Source organism: Sarcophilus harrisii, chromosome 2 (genome assembly GCF_902635505.1).
Source record: "Sarcophilus harrisii chromosome 2, mSarHar1.11, whole genome shotgun sequence".
NCBI classification, from domain to species: Eukaryota; Metazoa; Chordata; class Mammalia; order Dasyuromorphia; family Dasyuridae; genus Sarcophilus; species Sarcophilus harrisii.
This window is the reverse complement of record NC_045427.1, coordinates 249103153-249120033: the sequence shown is the minus strand read 5'-3', so window position 1 is coordinate 249120033 and position 16881 is coordinate 249103153. Positions and strand designations below refer to the sequence as shown.

The window sequence follows — 16881 nt, the reverse complement described above, 5'->3', positions numbered from 1 at the left end:
GAAGCTGGATGTGGGGGAGAGGGATAGAATTTAAAATTTTTCTGATTATTAGTGGAATTAATAGTATTGTTTATGTTCATATTTTTTGACCATCTAGTGGGGAAAAGGCACTACTTTTGAATATTTATAATTAGACTTTATAAATATATGTTAATATTTACCTGTTAAATTTGTTGCAAATATTTTAACTTTTCTTTTTTTTTGTAGTGAAAGACAATTTCTTCCACTTATTTAATAATTTATATCTGTTCTCAGTTGAAATAAAATAAATACATTATTTCCTTTTTTCCCAACATTTTATAATTCATTTTCTTGTCCTTAATTCTGTGATCCAACAGGAATTTAGTATGGCATATATTGTTCTTTTATTTTTAAAATAATATTTTAAAATATTCCTAAAATAAATATGAGTACCATTCATCCTTGAGCATTTATGGATTATCAGGCACTGTGTAAAAAACATTGTAGATTCAAAAAGAGGCCAAAGCCAGTTCCTGCCCTCAAGAAGCTCACAGTCTAATAAACAGCTCTATACAGAATAAATAGGAAGTAAATAAGGGAGGAAAATACTAGAATTAAGATGGGATTTACATTATTAAGAAGATGGGATTTTAGTTGGGACTGGAACATTGAAATGGATATTATTTTCACACTCACACACACACACACACACACACACACATAGGAATTTGGTGTCTTTTTTTTTTTTTTTGGTAGAGAATTTTTTTCCTAAGAGTACTAATTGCATTATCAATTATTTAATTTTTTCTTTTCTATTCTTTTTTTTAAACGTAGGTCTACCTTTTGTTCTTTATGCTAAAATGAAGTTCAAACCTTCCTGTAGCTTATTTTGTAGGAGTATTATAACAATATCCAAAGTTAGTCTATTAAACTATAACTTGAAGAGTTAGGTCTGGTTCCTGTTCCTGCTTCCTTTGTTATGAAGTCAGGATAAAAACTACCTATGACTTATATTATGGAAGTGTTACACAAACTGATTAAATTCTATCTAAGATTAGTGTTATCTAAACTGTGACCTAGAGAGTTAATTAGAACTGGGCTCCAATCCTAGTTCTTTTCTTGGTAAAAAAAAAAAAAAAAAAAAAAAGCATAATTGTACAAGACCTACTTCATAGAAATGTTATGAAAATTGATGAAATGTCTACAGTCTGCTCTAAAGTGTGAGCTAACCCAGATTTCTTAATGGTTCTTGCCCATGCCCTGCTCACTGTCTTCCTGCCTTTTTGGCTAGAAGATTCTGATGTAGGAAATCTTGGTTATTTATAGTAAGCAAGTGAGAAAGGAGAGAGTGAAAAAACCAAGGGTGACAATAATACAGTTTTACTTAGAAAAAAAAATTTAAATGCAATAATGTACAAATTAACTTGGACAAAGTAAATTCATTTATTGACTTTTACAGTAAAGTTTACACATTTTTACATTTAAACAAACCTTAATAAACAACATGTTTTCCTTTTGCTGTAGTCATTTGTTTTACAAAATTTGATTGTGTTTTCAGTTTTGAGGCATATTCTTTAATATTTCATTATGAAACCATACATCACATTGGATCATAAGCACAACTTTTAACAAGCATTCCATCTTTCCAAGTCTAGCCTTGATTATAGCCATATAGGTTTTCATTTAAGTTTAAATCAGGAAAACTTTTATTTTCATCTCTTGGACAGATTTCTTATTCTTCTGTGATATGTGGCATAGTATATAATCATGTTGAAATAATCTGGCTCTATTTTAGAATTTCTGTAATTCTTAAACAATTCTGTATATTATATTTACTAGAACTCAAATACTTCAAGGAGGAAAAGATTTTCAGGCATGCTGGAATTTTTTAAATCCCCTAAAACTTTTTTTGTTTTTTTTTTTTGAGTGGATGGATTTGTATTCTGATTAAGATTCCCAGTTCTTACAGGCTCACCTGGACATATTCTTAATGGTGTTTTTGGCTTTAACATTGAATAAGGAAATCTCATCAGGAAAAAACAAACAAACAAAAAACATTCTTTAGTACTCCAGGCTTTGTACTGTCATGTTCATAATAAATTATTAGGGTGTGGTTTTTTTGGTGGTTGTTTTGTTTTTAACACAGCATTGATTAGTATTTTTTTTTTTAACTGTTCTTCCAACTTTACACTAGAGCAGTCAGTAACAATCCCTTTTAATCCAATGCTAAAGGTGTGTGTGTGTGTGTGTGTGTGTGTGTGTGTGTGTGTGTGTTATTTAGGCTATTTTGCATGGACAGTTTATTGTTTTTTCTTTTTTGACTTTCCTTTGCACTTCACGATATTGATGCTATTTCACTGTTAGTTTTAATGGGTCTTAACTTCTCAGCAACAGCTACCATGTTATCTCTAACATCTTTAAAGTTGCACACATAATACTGAAATGTGTGCTTTAGAGTTGTAATTTTTATGTTTTTTTTTTTTTTTTTTTTTTTTTTGATTATCTTTTCTTTAAAACCACATTGTTAAAAATGCAACTAAGGTGAGCAGTGAAATGTGGTTGTGGCACTAAACCTAAGATTCAGCTCACAGAAGCACCTAACTAAAAGTTAGTCATCAAAATGACTTTACTAAAGTATAGATCTGACATTTGTCATTTCCTCATTCAGTAAGCTCCAGTGAATCTCTATCACTTCTAGGATCAAATACAAAAACCCTTTGCTTGGTGCTGTGTAATGATACTCTGTATAATAAAAAAAGTACTTTGAAAATATTAGTCATTATTGATTAGTTTCAAATGATGGCATTATTTGTAATTTCAGATTTCAAAAGTGATTCTTAATGATTCTTGCCCATATCTTTGTCTCTGCCTTTTCAGCAAGAAGATTCTGGTGTGGGAAATCTTGGTTATTTATAGTAAGCGAAAGTTGAATCTTTAGTAAATGGAGGTTTAAAGACGTTACCAACACAAATAATAACATTACAAAATAATGTAATTGCTGTAGGCAAGTACCTCCACCTCCCTGTCTTGTTCAGGTTGCATGTATAAACAAGAATCAGAAATTGCAGAATTGGAAATTCTACTAGCAGCAGTAGCTTGCTTGATTTATTTTTGTTAGTTTGACCTAACTAGTTGCATTTTAAGTAAGTCCCAAAGCTTTAATTCATTTTTAATCTCATAAATAGTACTGCAAGCAACATTTCAGTCTAATATCTTTTGCAGGCTTTTGATTAAATTGAATGAAGTTTGCTGCATCAGTTGACTCTTCCTTTCATGAAAGATTTCTCTGTAGCATGTGATGCTACTTGATAGCATTTTATCCACAGTAGAACTTCTTTCAGAATTGGGAGGCAGTACTCTCCATCCAACTCTGTTGCTCCAACTAAGTTTATGTAATACTTTATGTAATACTCTTCAATATTGTTGTGTCTCAGGAGTAGGAAGGCCCAAGGAATGGAAGAAAAACTGGGAATGAAGGTCAGTGGAGCAGTCAGAACACACATTTATTAAATTTGCAGTCTTAATAGGCATGATTTGTGGCACCCAAAAATACATCATTAACATCAAAGTTCACTGATTACAGATTACTGTAACATATAATAATGATGAAAATGTTTGAAATCTTGTAACAATTACCAAAGTGTAACTCTGACAATATGCAAATGCATACTGTTGGAAATATGATTCAATAGACTTTGGTAATGCAGAGTTGCCACAAATCTTCAGTTTATTAAAACACAACAACATATTCTCTGTGAAGAGTAATAAAGCAAAATGCAAAAAAAAAAAAAAAAAAAAAAAAATGGGGTAAACCTGTAATAAGGTCCTGAATGGTGGGTGTATTGGGCAGAGTGAAACTGAAGAACTGAGAAAATTGATTCCTGAGGCAGGCTGGAACAACACAATGATAGAGATTTAGCTCCATGGTCCCACTCTCCAGGAAGGTCTTCTAGTCAGAAATCCAACTTTTGAAGCCTATCTTCTGTAGAGTTCTTGGGCAGCCTCACCTTGCCATGCCTTGTTAGAAATCTCAGTCATATTGATGAGGTTTGTCTCCCCTCAATTCCTGGTCAGGAAACCAGAAATGATGACATTGGGCTCAGGGCAAGGAGTTGTGGGAACTCCCTTCTGGTAATTGCAAGTCCTCATTAAATGAATTTATGAATCCAAAAAGTTAAACTGGCAAAAGAAGTTTATTATTGGAACTGAGAAGTCAGTTTTTGCAAGCTGACTTTCTTAGTGGCAAGGTCCCAACAGAGAAGTAAAGAGGGATAGGGTCTTGTTAGGGAAATAGGTGAGAGAGATAAAGAGAGGATAATGCTGAAAAGAGAATGTCTTTTCAGCAGGCAGAGGGTCGCAGCTATGCCAAGGAGAGAGAGAGGTTCCCTGGCATGATTAGGTCCTCTGCAAGGAATTGACCTGAAGGAAGCTTGTTATATGGATAGCTCTTGGTGGGGACTGGAGCAGTTTGAGTTGAAATCAAAATAGAGAATCTTCTAATTGAATATGTCCCAAGTGTCCCTAGGTAGTGTCTCTAGACTAATCTCCAACTCAGTAGAGGTCGATAGAAATCTAGATCTCCAGCTCCAGCTAAATAGGAGTGGTCCTGGATTCAACTAGTCCCATCCAGATAATAGAATGAAACTACTTTATCTTGATTCTCTGGGGCGGGTCTCTCAGGGGAGAGCTTCTCTGAGGAAACTTCCTCAAATATATATATCCAATAGATGTCCAAGCTTTCCTCCCCAAAGTCCAAGAGAGAGTGAGAGAGTTTGGGGGCTCCCCTTATCAATGTCTTTGAAGTTAAATTTTCCCCATAAAATCTATTTATGGGCCATCCTATGACTGTTGCCTTCCTTTGGGTCAGTCTATCATGGCACTCTGCCTCATGGTGATTTTTCCCTTGCCCTTCTCCCATGCCATGGGAAATCTACACTATCTACACTAACTCCACTATGCTTCCCAATCCCACTTTTTTTCCTTACAACTAACTAACTTTTAGGGTGGTAGCTCCCTTTCAAGATTTAGCCTGCCTACTACGGGCATGGGCCAACCAGTAAAACTTTTTCTACTGGGAAATTGTGAGTTCCACTGAGGGACTTGTGTTTCATATGCTCTATTTCATATTTACCTTTCCTAATGTCTATTGTATCCTTCATCTTGTCCATAACCTACTCCCTTAAATGTATTTACCTTTTTCCCCCCAAAAATGGCCATTGTTCACAATATGACAGCCCCAACTTTTTGTGTGTACCATAATCTGATGTCTACATCAACCATGTCATTTATATTTGGTATATTTCATAAGTCAAGCATTTAATACTTGTTCACTATATTCTAGGCACTAGAGTTATAAAGATTAAAATAAAATAGTTCCTGCCCTCGAGGAACTTGTATTCTGAAGAAAATGTATACATAGAAGTAGATATTTAGTCTCTATAAAATAAATACAGGATAATGGCCACTAGGAAGCAGTTAGCACCAAGAAAAGCTTCGTGTGGAAGGTAGCATTATCTAAATTGAACTTTGGAAGAAGCTAGGTATGTTAAGATGCAAAGATGAAGAATGTGGTGGAAAGGATACCAAATCATCAGGTTAGTTGCATCGTGTAGGATAAGGGAAGGGAAGTAATACATAGTGCTTGGAAAGGTAGGGTAGAGCCAGATTGTGAAGAGTTTTGAATACAAGAGTGCATATTATCATGCTAGCAACAATAGGGACCTTCTGGAGCTCTTTAAGAAGGGGATTGATATGATCTGACCTGATCTGACCTATGTTTTAGGAGTATGGATTGAATAGGGTAAAGACTGATGAGAAGACAACCAATTGAGAAGCTGTTTTAATTGTTCAGTTAAGAGAACCTGAATTAAAATAGTACTGTGTGGTTCAGTATTGACCACAAAAACAGAGACTTTCAGAGCAAGAAAAAGCAAAAAAGGGTTTATTACAATCGCTGCCATTGGACAAGGTGTTTGTCTGCAAAGAAGTGCAAATCATAAACTTTGCAAAACATCAGATTAAATAGAACAGAACCCCCACACACACACCTAGATCTTTTCTCCCTTTGAGGGAGTCCAGGTTTATGCCCTAAATCCAGAAATCTAAAACAAGTCAGTAATAATAAACTCTTAATTTAAATTTCCCTAAAGAACTAACTGCTACACCAGTAGATATCCAAAGGCATCATCACCTTTAAAAGAAGTACTTAAATGCTAATTAAGATGGTGGGAAACCAGAGGGGGACAAGCCTGTAACTTTTAGTTGTAGCTCTATTTGTTATTATAAAGTCTCAAGTCACAATTAAAGTATAGTTTAAAGCTATATACCCATGAGAGTGTTTGCACTCAGTGAATTCCACACAGAACCCACATATGATAGTGGGGAAAAGACAGATGTGAGAGATGTTGTGAAGATAAAATTGATAAATGTGATAACTGATTGGAAATCAAGTTGTAAGGGAGACTGAAGATTTGAGAAGAACTTCTAAAGACTAGAAGGTTAGTGTTATTCTTGGCAGAATCAGGAAAGTCAGAAAGGAGGAGGGATAGATTTGGGAAAAAAAAGCAGAATTCTGTTTTGAATATGTTGAGTTTGAGAAGTCTATGGAACATCCAGTTAGAAATGGCTAATAGAAAGTTAGTGTTGTGGGAATACAACTCAGAAGACAGTCTAGGGATGGATATATGAATTAGGATTCATCTGCTTAGAAATGTATCCATGGAAGTCAACAATCACTAAGAAAGAGGATATATATAGAGAAAAAAGAGCTCAGGATAGAACTTTTGGATATACCTAGAGATTTGGGGGGGAGAGGGGAACAGTACATGGAATAATGATGCAACAAAGGAAACAGTAGGCTAGTAAGTATTTCCTAAGGAAGATTCTGGAATCACGAATCTTAACTGAATATGGATGGCCTGAAAAAGCACTGGTGTGGGATTCAGAATATTTTATTTGGTAGCCCCGATTTGAGCATTAGATATTTAAGCAGACCATTTAATAATAAAAGTATCTACTAAGTCAAAATCATGGAAATGTGATGCAAAAAACAGATTTTAAATTATAATACATAAAGATATCATTAGAAACCAAAATATTTTTGTTTCCTCCACCAAATTCCTCTCCTTGTAGGCTTACATAGGACCATTAGCTAAACATTCTAAGGATGGATGAAATGAATTTAAGTTGAAGAAGATAAGAAAGGATACATCAGTCAACCAATAGGTACTAAGTAGCAATTGTGAGTCCAGCATTATGTTAAGATAATCTAGAAAAATAAAGAAATGCAAGTTTCCTTGCCCTTAAGGAGTTTATGATTTGGTTGGGAAAGGTGAGAGGGACATATGTGAACTAAGAAAAGAATAGTGTACACTAAAATTTGTTATTAAAAAGGGATAGTGTATTTTCTCTTCTGGTGTTTAAAAAATTAGCATCCGTCTCCTCTGATAGAGTTCTTTAGGTGTTATACCTCCCAGAAGCAAAATCCCTTCCTGCTCTGTGTTTTAATGAGTTTGTGAACTGTTATTGACAGATATTGCTGGTTAGGAGGGAGTACATAGTTTATTTTTGTAGAACTCTTAAAAAGCCATTAGAAATTATTTAACAAGTGGTCTTTTGCAGTGTTCACTTTGTGAATCATGGTAATTTGAGAATGAAAACATTTTTTTTAAAAAGTGAATACTTGTATTTTAAGGCTTTTAAATTAAATTAAATATTTAATATTTATTTTATAAATTTAATTTAATTAAAAGAATTTAATATTTAATAAATAAATTTAAAATAATAGCTTTACTATTTTTTTAAAACATTTTGGCATGCTCTGTAAAGAGGAATTATCATTATTATTAATTGCTTGAAAATTGGTTGCTGAAGTCAATATGGTTATTTGAGTCAGCATAATTTGTGAGGCTATATATGTATATATAAGTAGAAATGCCCTTTTATGTGCTTTTCAAGAATACTTAGGTTTAAAGAACATTTAATGTAAATAGGACATTTCGGTGTTTTGATAATCTTTTCAAAAGGAACTACTAAAGCCTTTCTGCTTAAAGTTTTTGAGGTGTTAAATGCCTATATTTTGGAGTTTAGTCGTCAGCTTGTTCACAAACTGAGCAGAGACATTTTTACGCTTTACTAAAGAGATTATTGTGGATTGGAGGCAAAACAATGACTCAAGTATAAAATTCTTAAAAAAAAAAAAAAACTATTTTGCTGAAGAATAAGAGCTAGGTTTAAATTCCCCCATACCTATGTACTTAGGAGACTTGCTATATACCGTAATCTAATAGAGAATCCTTTGTGAAACAGATATTTATTTTTGACATAATTACCTTCCTAATTTACCTGCTTTTGTAAATTGAGATCTTTTCATGTGTTTTTAACAATAATATGCATGTGTTTTGACATACATGTGTTTTTGACATACAGCGTATATATGTGTGTATATATTTGTGTTTATACAGTATATTATGTGTATATGCACACGCACATATATATAATCTTTTGTTGAAAATGAGTTCTTTGAAGTTATTGTGATTTCTTTGAAGGAAACCATTTGTGTGGTGAGACAATTGAAAGAATTAAATAATGATGAACAGAGACTAGGAAAAAAAAGTGGTTAATATAGGATTAAGACTTTTAAACAACATTTTAATATGAGGTGCATTCCTAATAAATTAAGTAAAAATGACAAAGCAGCCTGGTAAAGTTCTGTTGGGAAACTTACATTTGTATAAATGCTAATGTCTGCCTGGAAATAGTTTTTCCAGAGTTTAGTTTATCATTATTGAGGTTTTTAATTATAGGAGCATTACAAAAGAAAACTTGTAATTACTAGCAAGTTATTGCAATAGTCCAGGCATGAGGTCAGAGGAGAAAATTGGGTGTGTTGGAGAGATGTTGTTACAAAGGTGAAATCAACAGGCCTTGGCAGTAGTTTGGATACAGGAGAATGAGGGATAGTGAGGAGTTAAGGATGGCATAACACTGAGCCTTAGGGATTGAGAGGTATAGGGATGGTGTTGCCCTTGACAGTAATAAGGAAGACATGAGTGAGAAATGGGTTAGAGAGAAAAATAATAATGAGTTTACTTTTTATGTGTTCTGTTTAAGGTGTCTACTGGACATCCAATTTGAGGTGTTTGAAAGGCAGGTGCAAGTATGAAATTGGATGTCAGTTGAGAGGTTGGGGCAGGATAGATAGTTTTGAGAATCAGCACAGAGCTAGTAAATAATAAAATCCATGGGAGTTGATGAGACCATCAAGTGTAAGTGATATAAAGGGAGAACAGAAGAGAACAGCATCCAGGACAGAATTTTGGGGGACACATAAAGGATTTAATTGGAATGAGGATTCATCTAAGGAGACTGAACAATTGGAGATGTAGGAAAACCAAGCTGAATAGTATGCGGAATATCTAAAGAGAACAGTGAAAAGAGGAAAGTGATCTACAATATCAAAGACTACAAAGGGGTCAATGAGGACAATAAGAATAGAGAAAAAGTCGTTGGATTTGTTAATTAAGAGATAATAATTTTGGAGAGAGCAGTTTTAGTGGAATAATGTCAGAAGCTAGATTGTAAGGAGTTGAGAGTCGGGAGAGAAAGTAAAGCCACCTCTTGTAGATGGAGATGGCTTTTATTTTTTTTTCTTCATTGGTATTTTATTTTTCCAGTTACATGTAAAGATAGTTTTCCACATTCACTTTTGTAGTTTCATATTACATATTTTTTCTTCCTCTTTCCCCAAGACAGCAAACCATCTATATAATACTTTTAAATGTATTTTTGTAATAGTTATGTTGTTTAAGAAAAATCAGAAAAGGGGAAAATCATGAGGAAAAAAAGCAAACTAAAAAAAAAAAAAAAAGGTGAAGATGGTATGCTTCGATCCACATTAGGTTTCTCTAGATACAGATGGCATTTTCTATTGAAATTGTCTTGGATCACTATATTGCTAAGAAGAGCTAAGTGTGGTTAATAATGTGATCATCATTGATCACAATGTTGCTATCATTTGTACAATATTCTCCTGGTTCTGCTCCCTTCAGTTAGTATCAGTTCATGTAGGTCTTTCCAAGCCTTTCTGAAATCAACTTGTTCATCAACATAGATGCCTTTTCTGGGAGTGTAGTCACAAAAGGCAGACAAAATATATAAGATGACAATTAGCAAGGATGGAAGGATCAGATGAGGATTTGGTTTTTTTGTTTTTGTTTTTGTTTTTGTTTTTTGTATGGGAGGGAGACATTAAACAGGTAGAAACTGAAAACAAATGTCAAAGGAGATAGGATGGAATGATATTACTTGAGCAAGTAGAGAACAAATAGTCTTGGGAAAGAGTAAAGCAACTTTATCATTTGAGGTAGCAGTAGTAGAAGGTGGTATCTGAGTGGCATAAAATAATGAAAAGGAATCAGAGCGATCTCACAGTGAATGGCTTCAATTTTTTCTGTAAAATATGAGGTGACATTCTCACGGTGGGGAGGGGGAGAAGCCATGGGAAACTTAAGATGGGATGAAAAGGTTTAGAAGAGCCACTGCGAAGAGTGGGTTGGTGAATCAGTAAGAATTATAAAGCATTGCTTGGAAAAATGAGGTCAAGTTGAAGTTGTACAATAAAAATTTGTAGTGCACCCAGTCAGAATAATAGTGTGATTTTCTGTTTTCATTCAGCAGCATTGTGTAGGAGTGAACCGAAGCTAAGGCTCAGCAAGACACATTCAGTAAATGTTAAGGGTATTTGGTATTTGGACAAAGTTGAGTTGAATTACTTCACCTAGGATCAAATGGGGAAAAGAAGTGAAAGTGTTAACAAAGAATTGAGGAGTTAAGGGTTGAAGATCTTGGTGTAGACAAAAATTAAGGTGTAGTAGAGGGAGAAGTGGAGAGGAATAGATAATGAGTGGATTTCAGAATTCTCTAAAAGGAGATAGTACTTTTTTGTGATGATAAGATCCAGGGTATGACCATTTTTATTTTTATATGTGAGTGAATTACAATGGAAGAGTAGTTAATGGGAAGTTGAAGAACAAAATGATTAAGGTTTTTGAATGACAGTACCTATTATGAGGGCAGGAGTTGAGGAGAAGAGAGGTCTGTAGAGAACAGTTGAGAATAGACAATTAGTTGGGAAATGATCAGTCATTTAGCAGACATTCATTAAATGTTGTGCTTAGTGCCAGGAATGAAAACTTTTTGTTCTTTTTCTCAAGGAGGAGACATTACATTACTAGATACATTCAAAACAGTGCTCTCAGAAGGGGAGGCACAGGCACACTGAGGGTGGAGGGGGGTGATCAAAAAGGCCTTCTCCAGAAGGTAGGATTTAAATTGAATAAGAGCCAAGGAAGTGAAAAGGCAGAGGTGAGGAATCTGAGCACTCCAGACATGAAGAGGGACTACAGCTAGTGGAGGTTTATGTTTTGTGTGAAAAACAGCTAGCAAGTTACAATACTTGAATAATGTGGCATGGCAATAAGAGTAATAAGAATATTACAGAGAGGAGACCAGATTTTATGAAAAGTGTTCAGTGGAACTGAAGGTAACAGTCACTGGAGTTTATTGAGTAGGAAAAATGATATAGTTAGACTTAAATACCTCAAAATTGTTATGTAAATTTAATGGAATATTATTACACCATAAAAATGATGGATATAAAGAATTCAGAGAAACAAGGAAAAACTTAGATGGATTGTAAAGTGAAGTAACCAGGACCAGGGAAACAATATTTATAGCACACAGGAAATGAGAACAAAAGAAATTGAAACTTAATGCTCTTTAATTTTAATAACCAAACTTGTCCCCCTGAAGGTGGGGGGGAAAAAGTACCTCCCTTTTTTGCAGACATGAAAAAATGTGTAGAATTTTTTATATTTGATTTATGTTAATTTTATTGAATTCCTCTTATTTTTATTTTACTGTTGCTGCAACAGAGAAATAAGTACCTTTGGATATTTTCAGAAATTAAGGTGACATCAAAAGTAATATATCATTTTAAAACTTAAAAATCATCATAGAGGCCTTGAGAGTATACTGATGTCAAAGGATAAGGCTAAGTTCACAAAAGTTAATCACCAGATTGACTTTAGGTTGATGAATTTTTAAATAACCATATGAAGAATTTGAATTGTAAAACTATGTTGGTGGAAGAAGAAACCCATACCAATGAAATCACAGATATTTGAAACTAAAAGAACTAGTAGATAAGATTACCAATCTACTATTTGTGATCTTTGCAAGATTGAAGAACAGGAAAGACCAAAAGAGTACAAATGTTGTTTCTGTTTTCTAAAAAATGAAGAGGAAAAGAATCTTGGGAGAAGAATCTTCAAACAATGGACTTAATATACCTGTATTTTATTCTTGATAATTTAGAAAAATAAAGGCAAAGATTAGTGAACATCTAGAAAAGAAAATGATGGTCATATAGGGCTAGTATAATTTCAGCAAGAACTCGTATCAACCTATCTTCATTTTGTATTTAACTATATAATGAGTTAGCACTGTGTCTGAAATCCAAATCACTTTGGCTCTCTTTGATTGGCCAATCAAAGATCCCTGCTTTGTTATAGACCCAGTACTGGTAATCCTAGAAACAAAGGCAAAAGGAAATATTTCTTGCCCTTAAAGACTTTTATCTTCTATTGGAAGATTTATAAAACACATGTAAAAGAACATCACATATGTATAATCTAAAGTTTCATTTTTAGATCGCACTTTTGACCTTATCCCTTTGCAGATTTTATAGGAATTTTTATAAAGGATAACATAAATTTGAAATTTTGTTTCATTTGCTAAAACCTGACATTTGAAGCAAAAGACCTTCATTACCAATCTCTCAATAGTCAGGGTTGATTTATTATGTTCCCTTGTTTATTCCTTTTTTTTTTTTTTTTTTTTTTAAAGGAAGGTCTTGTCATCACAGAAGAAACGCTATTATTTTTTCTTATTCTGACTTAACATCAAATAAAATTAATATTTCCATATACATTGTAGAATAAAAGGAAGTTATTGCATATCAAACAGCGAATTTATTGTGTAGAGCTTGCTTTTTAAAGTATGTAATAAAATAATTATGAAACTTTGAAAATTGTCATTTACCTGTGATTCCTTTTGGCTTTCCTTCTGTTTCTTTTCCCTATATTGTAAAAAAAAAAGAAAAGAAAGAAAGAAAGAAATGATTCTTCAGTGATACTTTCTTTCCTCCCTTCCCCTTTCTTTTCTTTTCCTCTATTTTCTTCATTTCCCCTCAAGCTTATCACATATCCCATGGTTGGTGAAAACTCCCAAAGCTTTTATAATAAATAGGCATGGTCAGGTAAAACACTTCCCCATGTTGTATTTTTCTAAAAGCATACATTTTATTTTACATCTTAAGTCTATACACTCTGTCAAAATATGGCTAATGTGTTTTATCCCTAGTCCTCTAGAATCAGTTGATCAGCACATTGATCAGTTATCAAGTTTTTCAAAATTGTTTTTATAATATTGTTATTATATAAATTGTTCTATAGCTTCTGCTTACTTCATTCTGATCTGGTAAACATTTTTATTGAATGGAGGGCGTAAACCAGGCCAATAGCGCTCTATGAACTTTGAGATATATAGGAAAAAACCTGTTATATATAAATTATTTGATGCTATGTAGGTAGGGTATATGAGGGCAATCTTAGCCTATCTATTTTGGGAGTTCTATTCTTAGATTGCCCTCCATCAGGTATGGGGTAGCTTTAACTTGTCCAGCAATTCAGCTTTGAAACTTGAGTTGTGAGAGAATCAAAAGAGTCTTATTTTCCTGTAAGCTTTGAATATTAAAAAATGAAAACACTCTAAATTGAACGATTGGAAATTGAGGCTTCTTTTCTGAAAAGAAAAGGGAGCCTCACCCAGCATGTTTGATTTATATTGGACTGGGACTTATGGGTACTAGCCTTGGTTCTTCCCTTTACTAAATATAAAATGTTGGAGAAGTCCCTTAATTTCCTTGAAATTCCTGATTTCTAAAGGAAGGTAAACTTAATGATCTCTAGGGTTCCTATCAATCCTAAAATTCTGTGATTAGGGATTCATAGTTATAAATTTCTAACTCTTAAATTTTGGGTGAACACTGTGTTCTTTTCTGCTTAAAGGACTGTTTCCCCCAAGAGTTTATAAAAAATCTCAACTATAATCTACTGTTTTCTCTTACAGGGTCTTGAAACTCATTTGGGGGTTGTAGCTCACATGGCAACAGCAAATTCTACTCCTCCAGGCTCTTTAGATTTGCTTCAGCCTGGATTTTCAAAGGATATCCTAGGAACAAAACTAGAAGATAAATATCTCTGCTCTGCATGCAAGAACATTTTGAGAAGACCATTTCAAGCTCAGTGTGGACATCGTTACTGCTCTTATTGTCTGACCAGCATCATAAGGTACTAATCATGATTTTTGAAACTTTAAGACCCAGCATAGTGGGAATAAAGTGTTCTTTGCTTTTGCAAAAATTATCTTTGAGCATTTATTAGGTAATTTTCATGTGTAAGGCACTGTGTAAAGTGCTAGGGATACAAAGAAAAGTAAAAGACAGCCCTTTCTTTAAAGAAGCTCACTGTCTAACAGGGAGACAACATACAGACAATTATGTACAACAAACTACATATAGGATAAATTGAGAATTATCAACTGGAGGGAAAGCAGTAGCATTAAAGCAGATCAGGAAAAAAATAGGAATTAGATTTTATCTGGGATATAAAGAAAGTCAGGAGGACAGAATTAGGAAGGAGAACACTTCATTTATGGGGGACAGACAGGAATTAGGAAATAGTGCCATGTCAGAAGCTACAAGGAGAGAAGTGTCAGTTATACATATTCTTTTGTCATTGTTGTAGGAAATTAGGATGTGGATGCTAAATAAATAAATACTAGTTGAATAATGGCTTTGGAAGACTAGGGGTTCCATTAAATTTACATAAGAATTAGTTTTTTCTGAAATAATAAATCATGATTTTGGTAGCATTTATTTATCAGATATTGTACCTTGTCAGGATATTTGTAAGGGCATATTTCTTCTCTATTTTCATAAGCACTGGGCCTCAGAATTGTGCTGCCTGCATTCAGGAGGGAATATATGAAGAAGGCATTTCTATTTTAGAAAGTAGTTCGGTAAGTAAAAGTTCTCTAAGTTGTAAATACTTTAATTGCTAAATTGAATTTGCTTTGGTTTCAGAGATCATAAGATAAAATTTTAGAGTTATACAATTATTTCTTAACATTTAAATTTTATTAAGAAACTATTCTGTCAAGAGACTTAGCTAAGGTTATAAAGACAGAAGCAGACAGTTCTTATGCTCATGGATGATAATGAGTTTGTTTGTGTTTTTTCTTTGCAAGATATTTTTTCTTGAGGAAATCATAACCTCAGAGGATCATCTCTTTATTTTTTCCTAAGGCTTTTCCAGATAATGCTGCTCGAAGAGAGGTAGAAAGCCTACCAGCTATCTGTGTCAATGATGGTTGCACATGGAAAGGCACTATAAAGGAATATGAGGTAAAAATTGGAGTTTTTCCATTTGCTTTCATGTAGTTCTTTTTTATGCATGTCTTAGTGGATACATGACCGAACTGCAAAAGCATTTATTAAGTGCTTATTATGTGGCAAGTAGTCTACCACTGCTATTACCCACATTACCACCACTACTACTACTACCTAACTACTACTTAATGTTTACTAATGCCAGGTTTTGTACTAAGTGCTTCATAGACGTTATCTTGTTTGATCTTAACCCTCTGTGAGGTAAGTGCTATTATTATCCTAATTATACAAGGAAAGTAAGGCTAAGCACTCTTACCCACCGAGCCCCATCGTTGCCTTGCTAAGTAGTGGAGATATAAGTATGAAATTCAAGCTAGTTCTTGACCTCAAGGAGTTTACATTTGAGTGATGTGAGATGAAGGGAGAATTTTTTTCTGTGAAACATGAACCAAGACTCTTAGCTGAAAAGGTAAAGAGAGGAAAGGGAGCCACTGGAGGTTTGAAGAAGGATGGGTTTGGAAAAGCTGTTGTGAGGTGTGATCTGACTGGCAGGCAGAAAGGGATCGCCTTGCCACAGTGAGAATCCAATTGAGAGGATGTAACATAAATTTGTAGGGGCTTTAGTCAACGAGCTTTGATTTTTCCAGCTTTGCTCAACAACATATGAGGAGGAGTGAAGGCAATGGAGGGTGAGAGTGAAGCTGAGGCTGGGAAGGACAAGACTAGCAGGATAACAAGCACAAGGAACTCAAGACAAAAGGGAAGTGTAGAGTTGAACTGGTTTACAAAGGAAAGGGTTGAGATAGGGGAAGGAAGGAAACTTATCACTATCACAGGGGTGTTGACCTGGGAAAGACTTAAAGAATAAAGAGATCATGGTGAGATTGAACAGGGTTGGGGTTTTCAAGACAGAAGGAGAGTTACAAAGACAATAGATCGTGATCAGATAAAGGAATTTCGGAGTGCATGAACATGGAAGGTAGTACATTTGTTAATGATAGCAGTATCAAAGGTATGACCATTCCTGTGTATAGCTGAGGGTGGAAGAATATAGATTATGTGAAGTAACAATTAAGTTGTTGAATTGGACAGTTAAAGTGTCTAAGGGAATAAGAGTATCATTATGTATATTGAAGTCTGCTAGTATGAAGAGTTGAGAAGGAAAGACAGTGAACCAAACACTGAGCCTATTTTAAAAGGAAGGGAAGTTTCTAAGAAGTCAGCAGACATCAAGAATAAGGATTTTGTTTGGGTGATAGATATGGAGTGAATAAACCTCAAAGGAGGAGAAGTTACTAAGTGATGCTAGTACAGGGAGAAATTATTTCAGCTCTTTTACCTCAACCTATGAATCAGGGAAATGAATGAAAGAAAAGTAATGCTAGAAAGGGTGGCCAGGGATACCATAT

At 34.1% G+C, this 16881-nt stretch overlaps 1 protein-coding gene across 5 annotated transcripts in view; it reads left to right on the top strand.

The window, feature by feature from the left end:
• TRAF2 (TNF receptor associated factor 2) overlaps positions 1-16881 on the top strand; it is a 66298-nt gene that overhangs the window by 12430 nt on the left and 36987 nt on the right. For all 5 annotated transcript variants that reach the window (XR_004231937.1, XM_031951968.1, XM_031951965.1 and 2 more), the window contains 3 exons: positions 14152-14372; positions 15024-15102; positions 15389-15487. Coding sequence is in view for 4 of the 5 variants with exons in the window: in XM_031951968.1 (XP_031807828.1) it covers positions 14152-14372; positions 15024-15102; positions 15389-15487 (399 nt within the window). In the remaining variant the exon portion in view is untranslated. The remainder of the gene's footprint in view (positions 1-14151; positions 14373-15023; positions 15103-15388; positions 15488-16881) is intronic.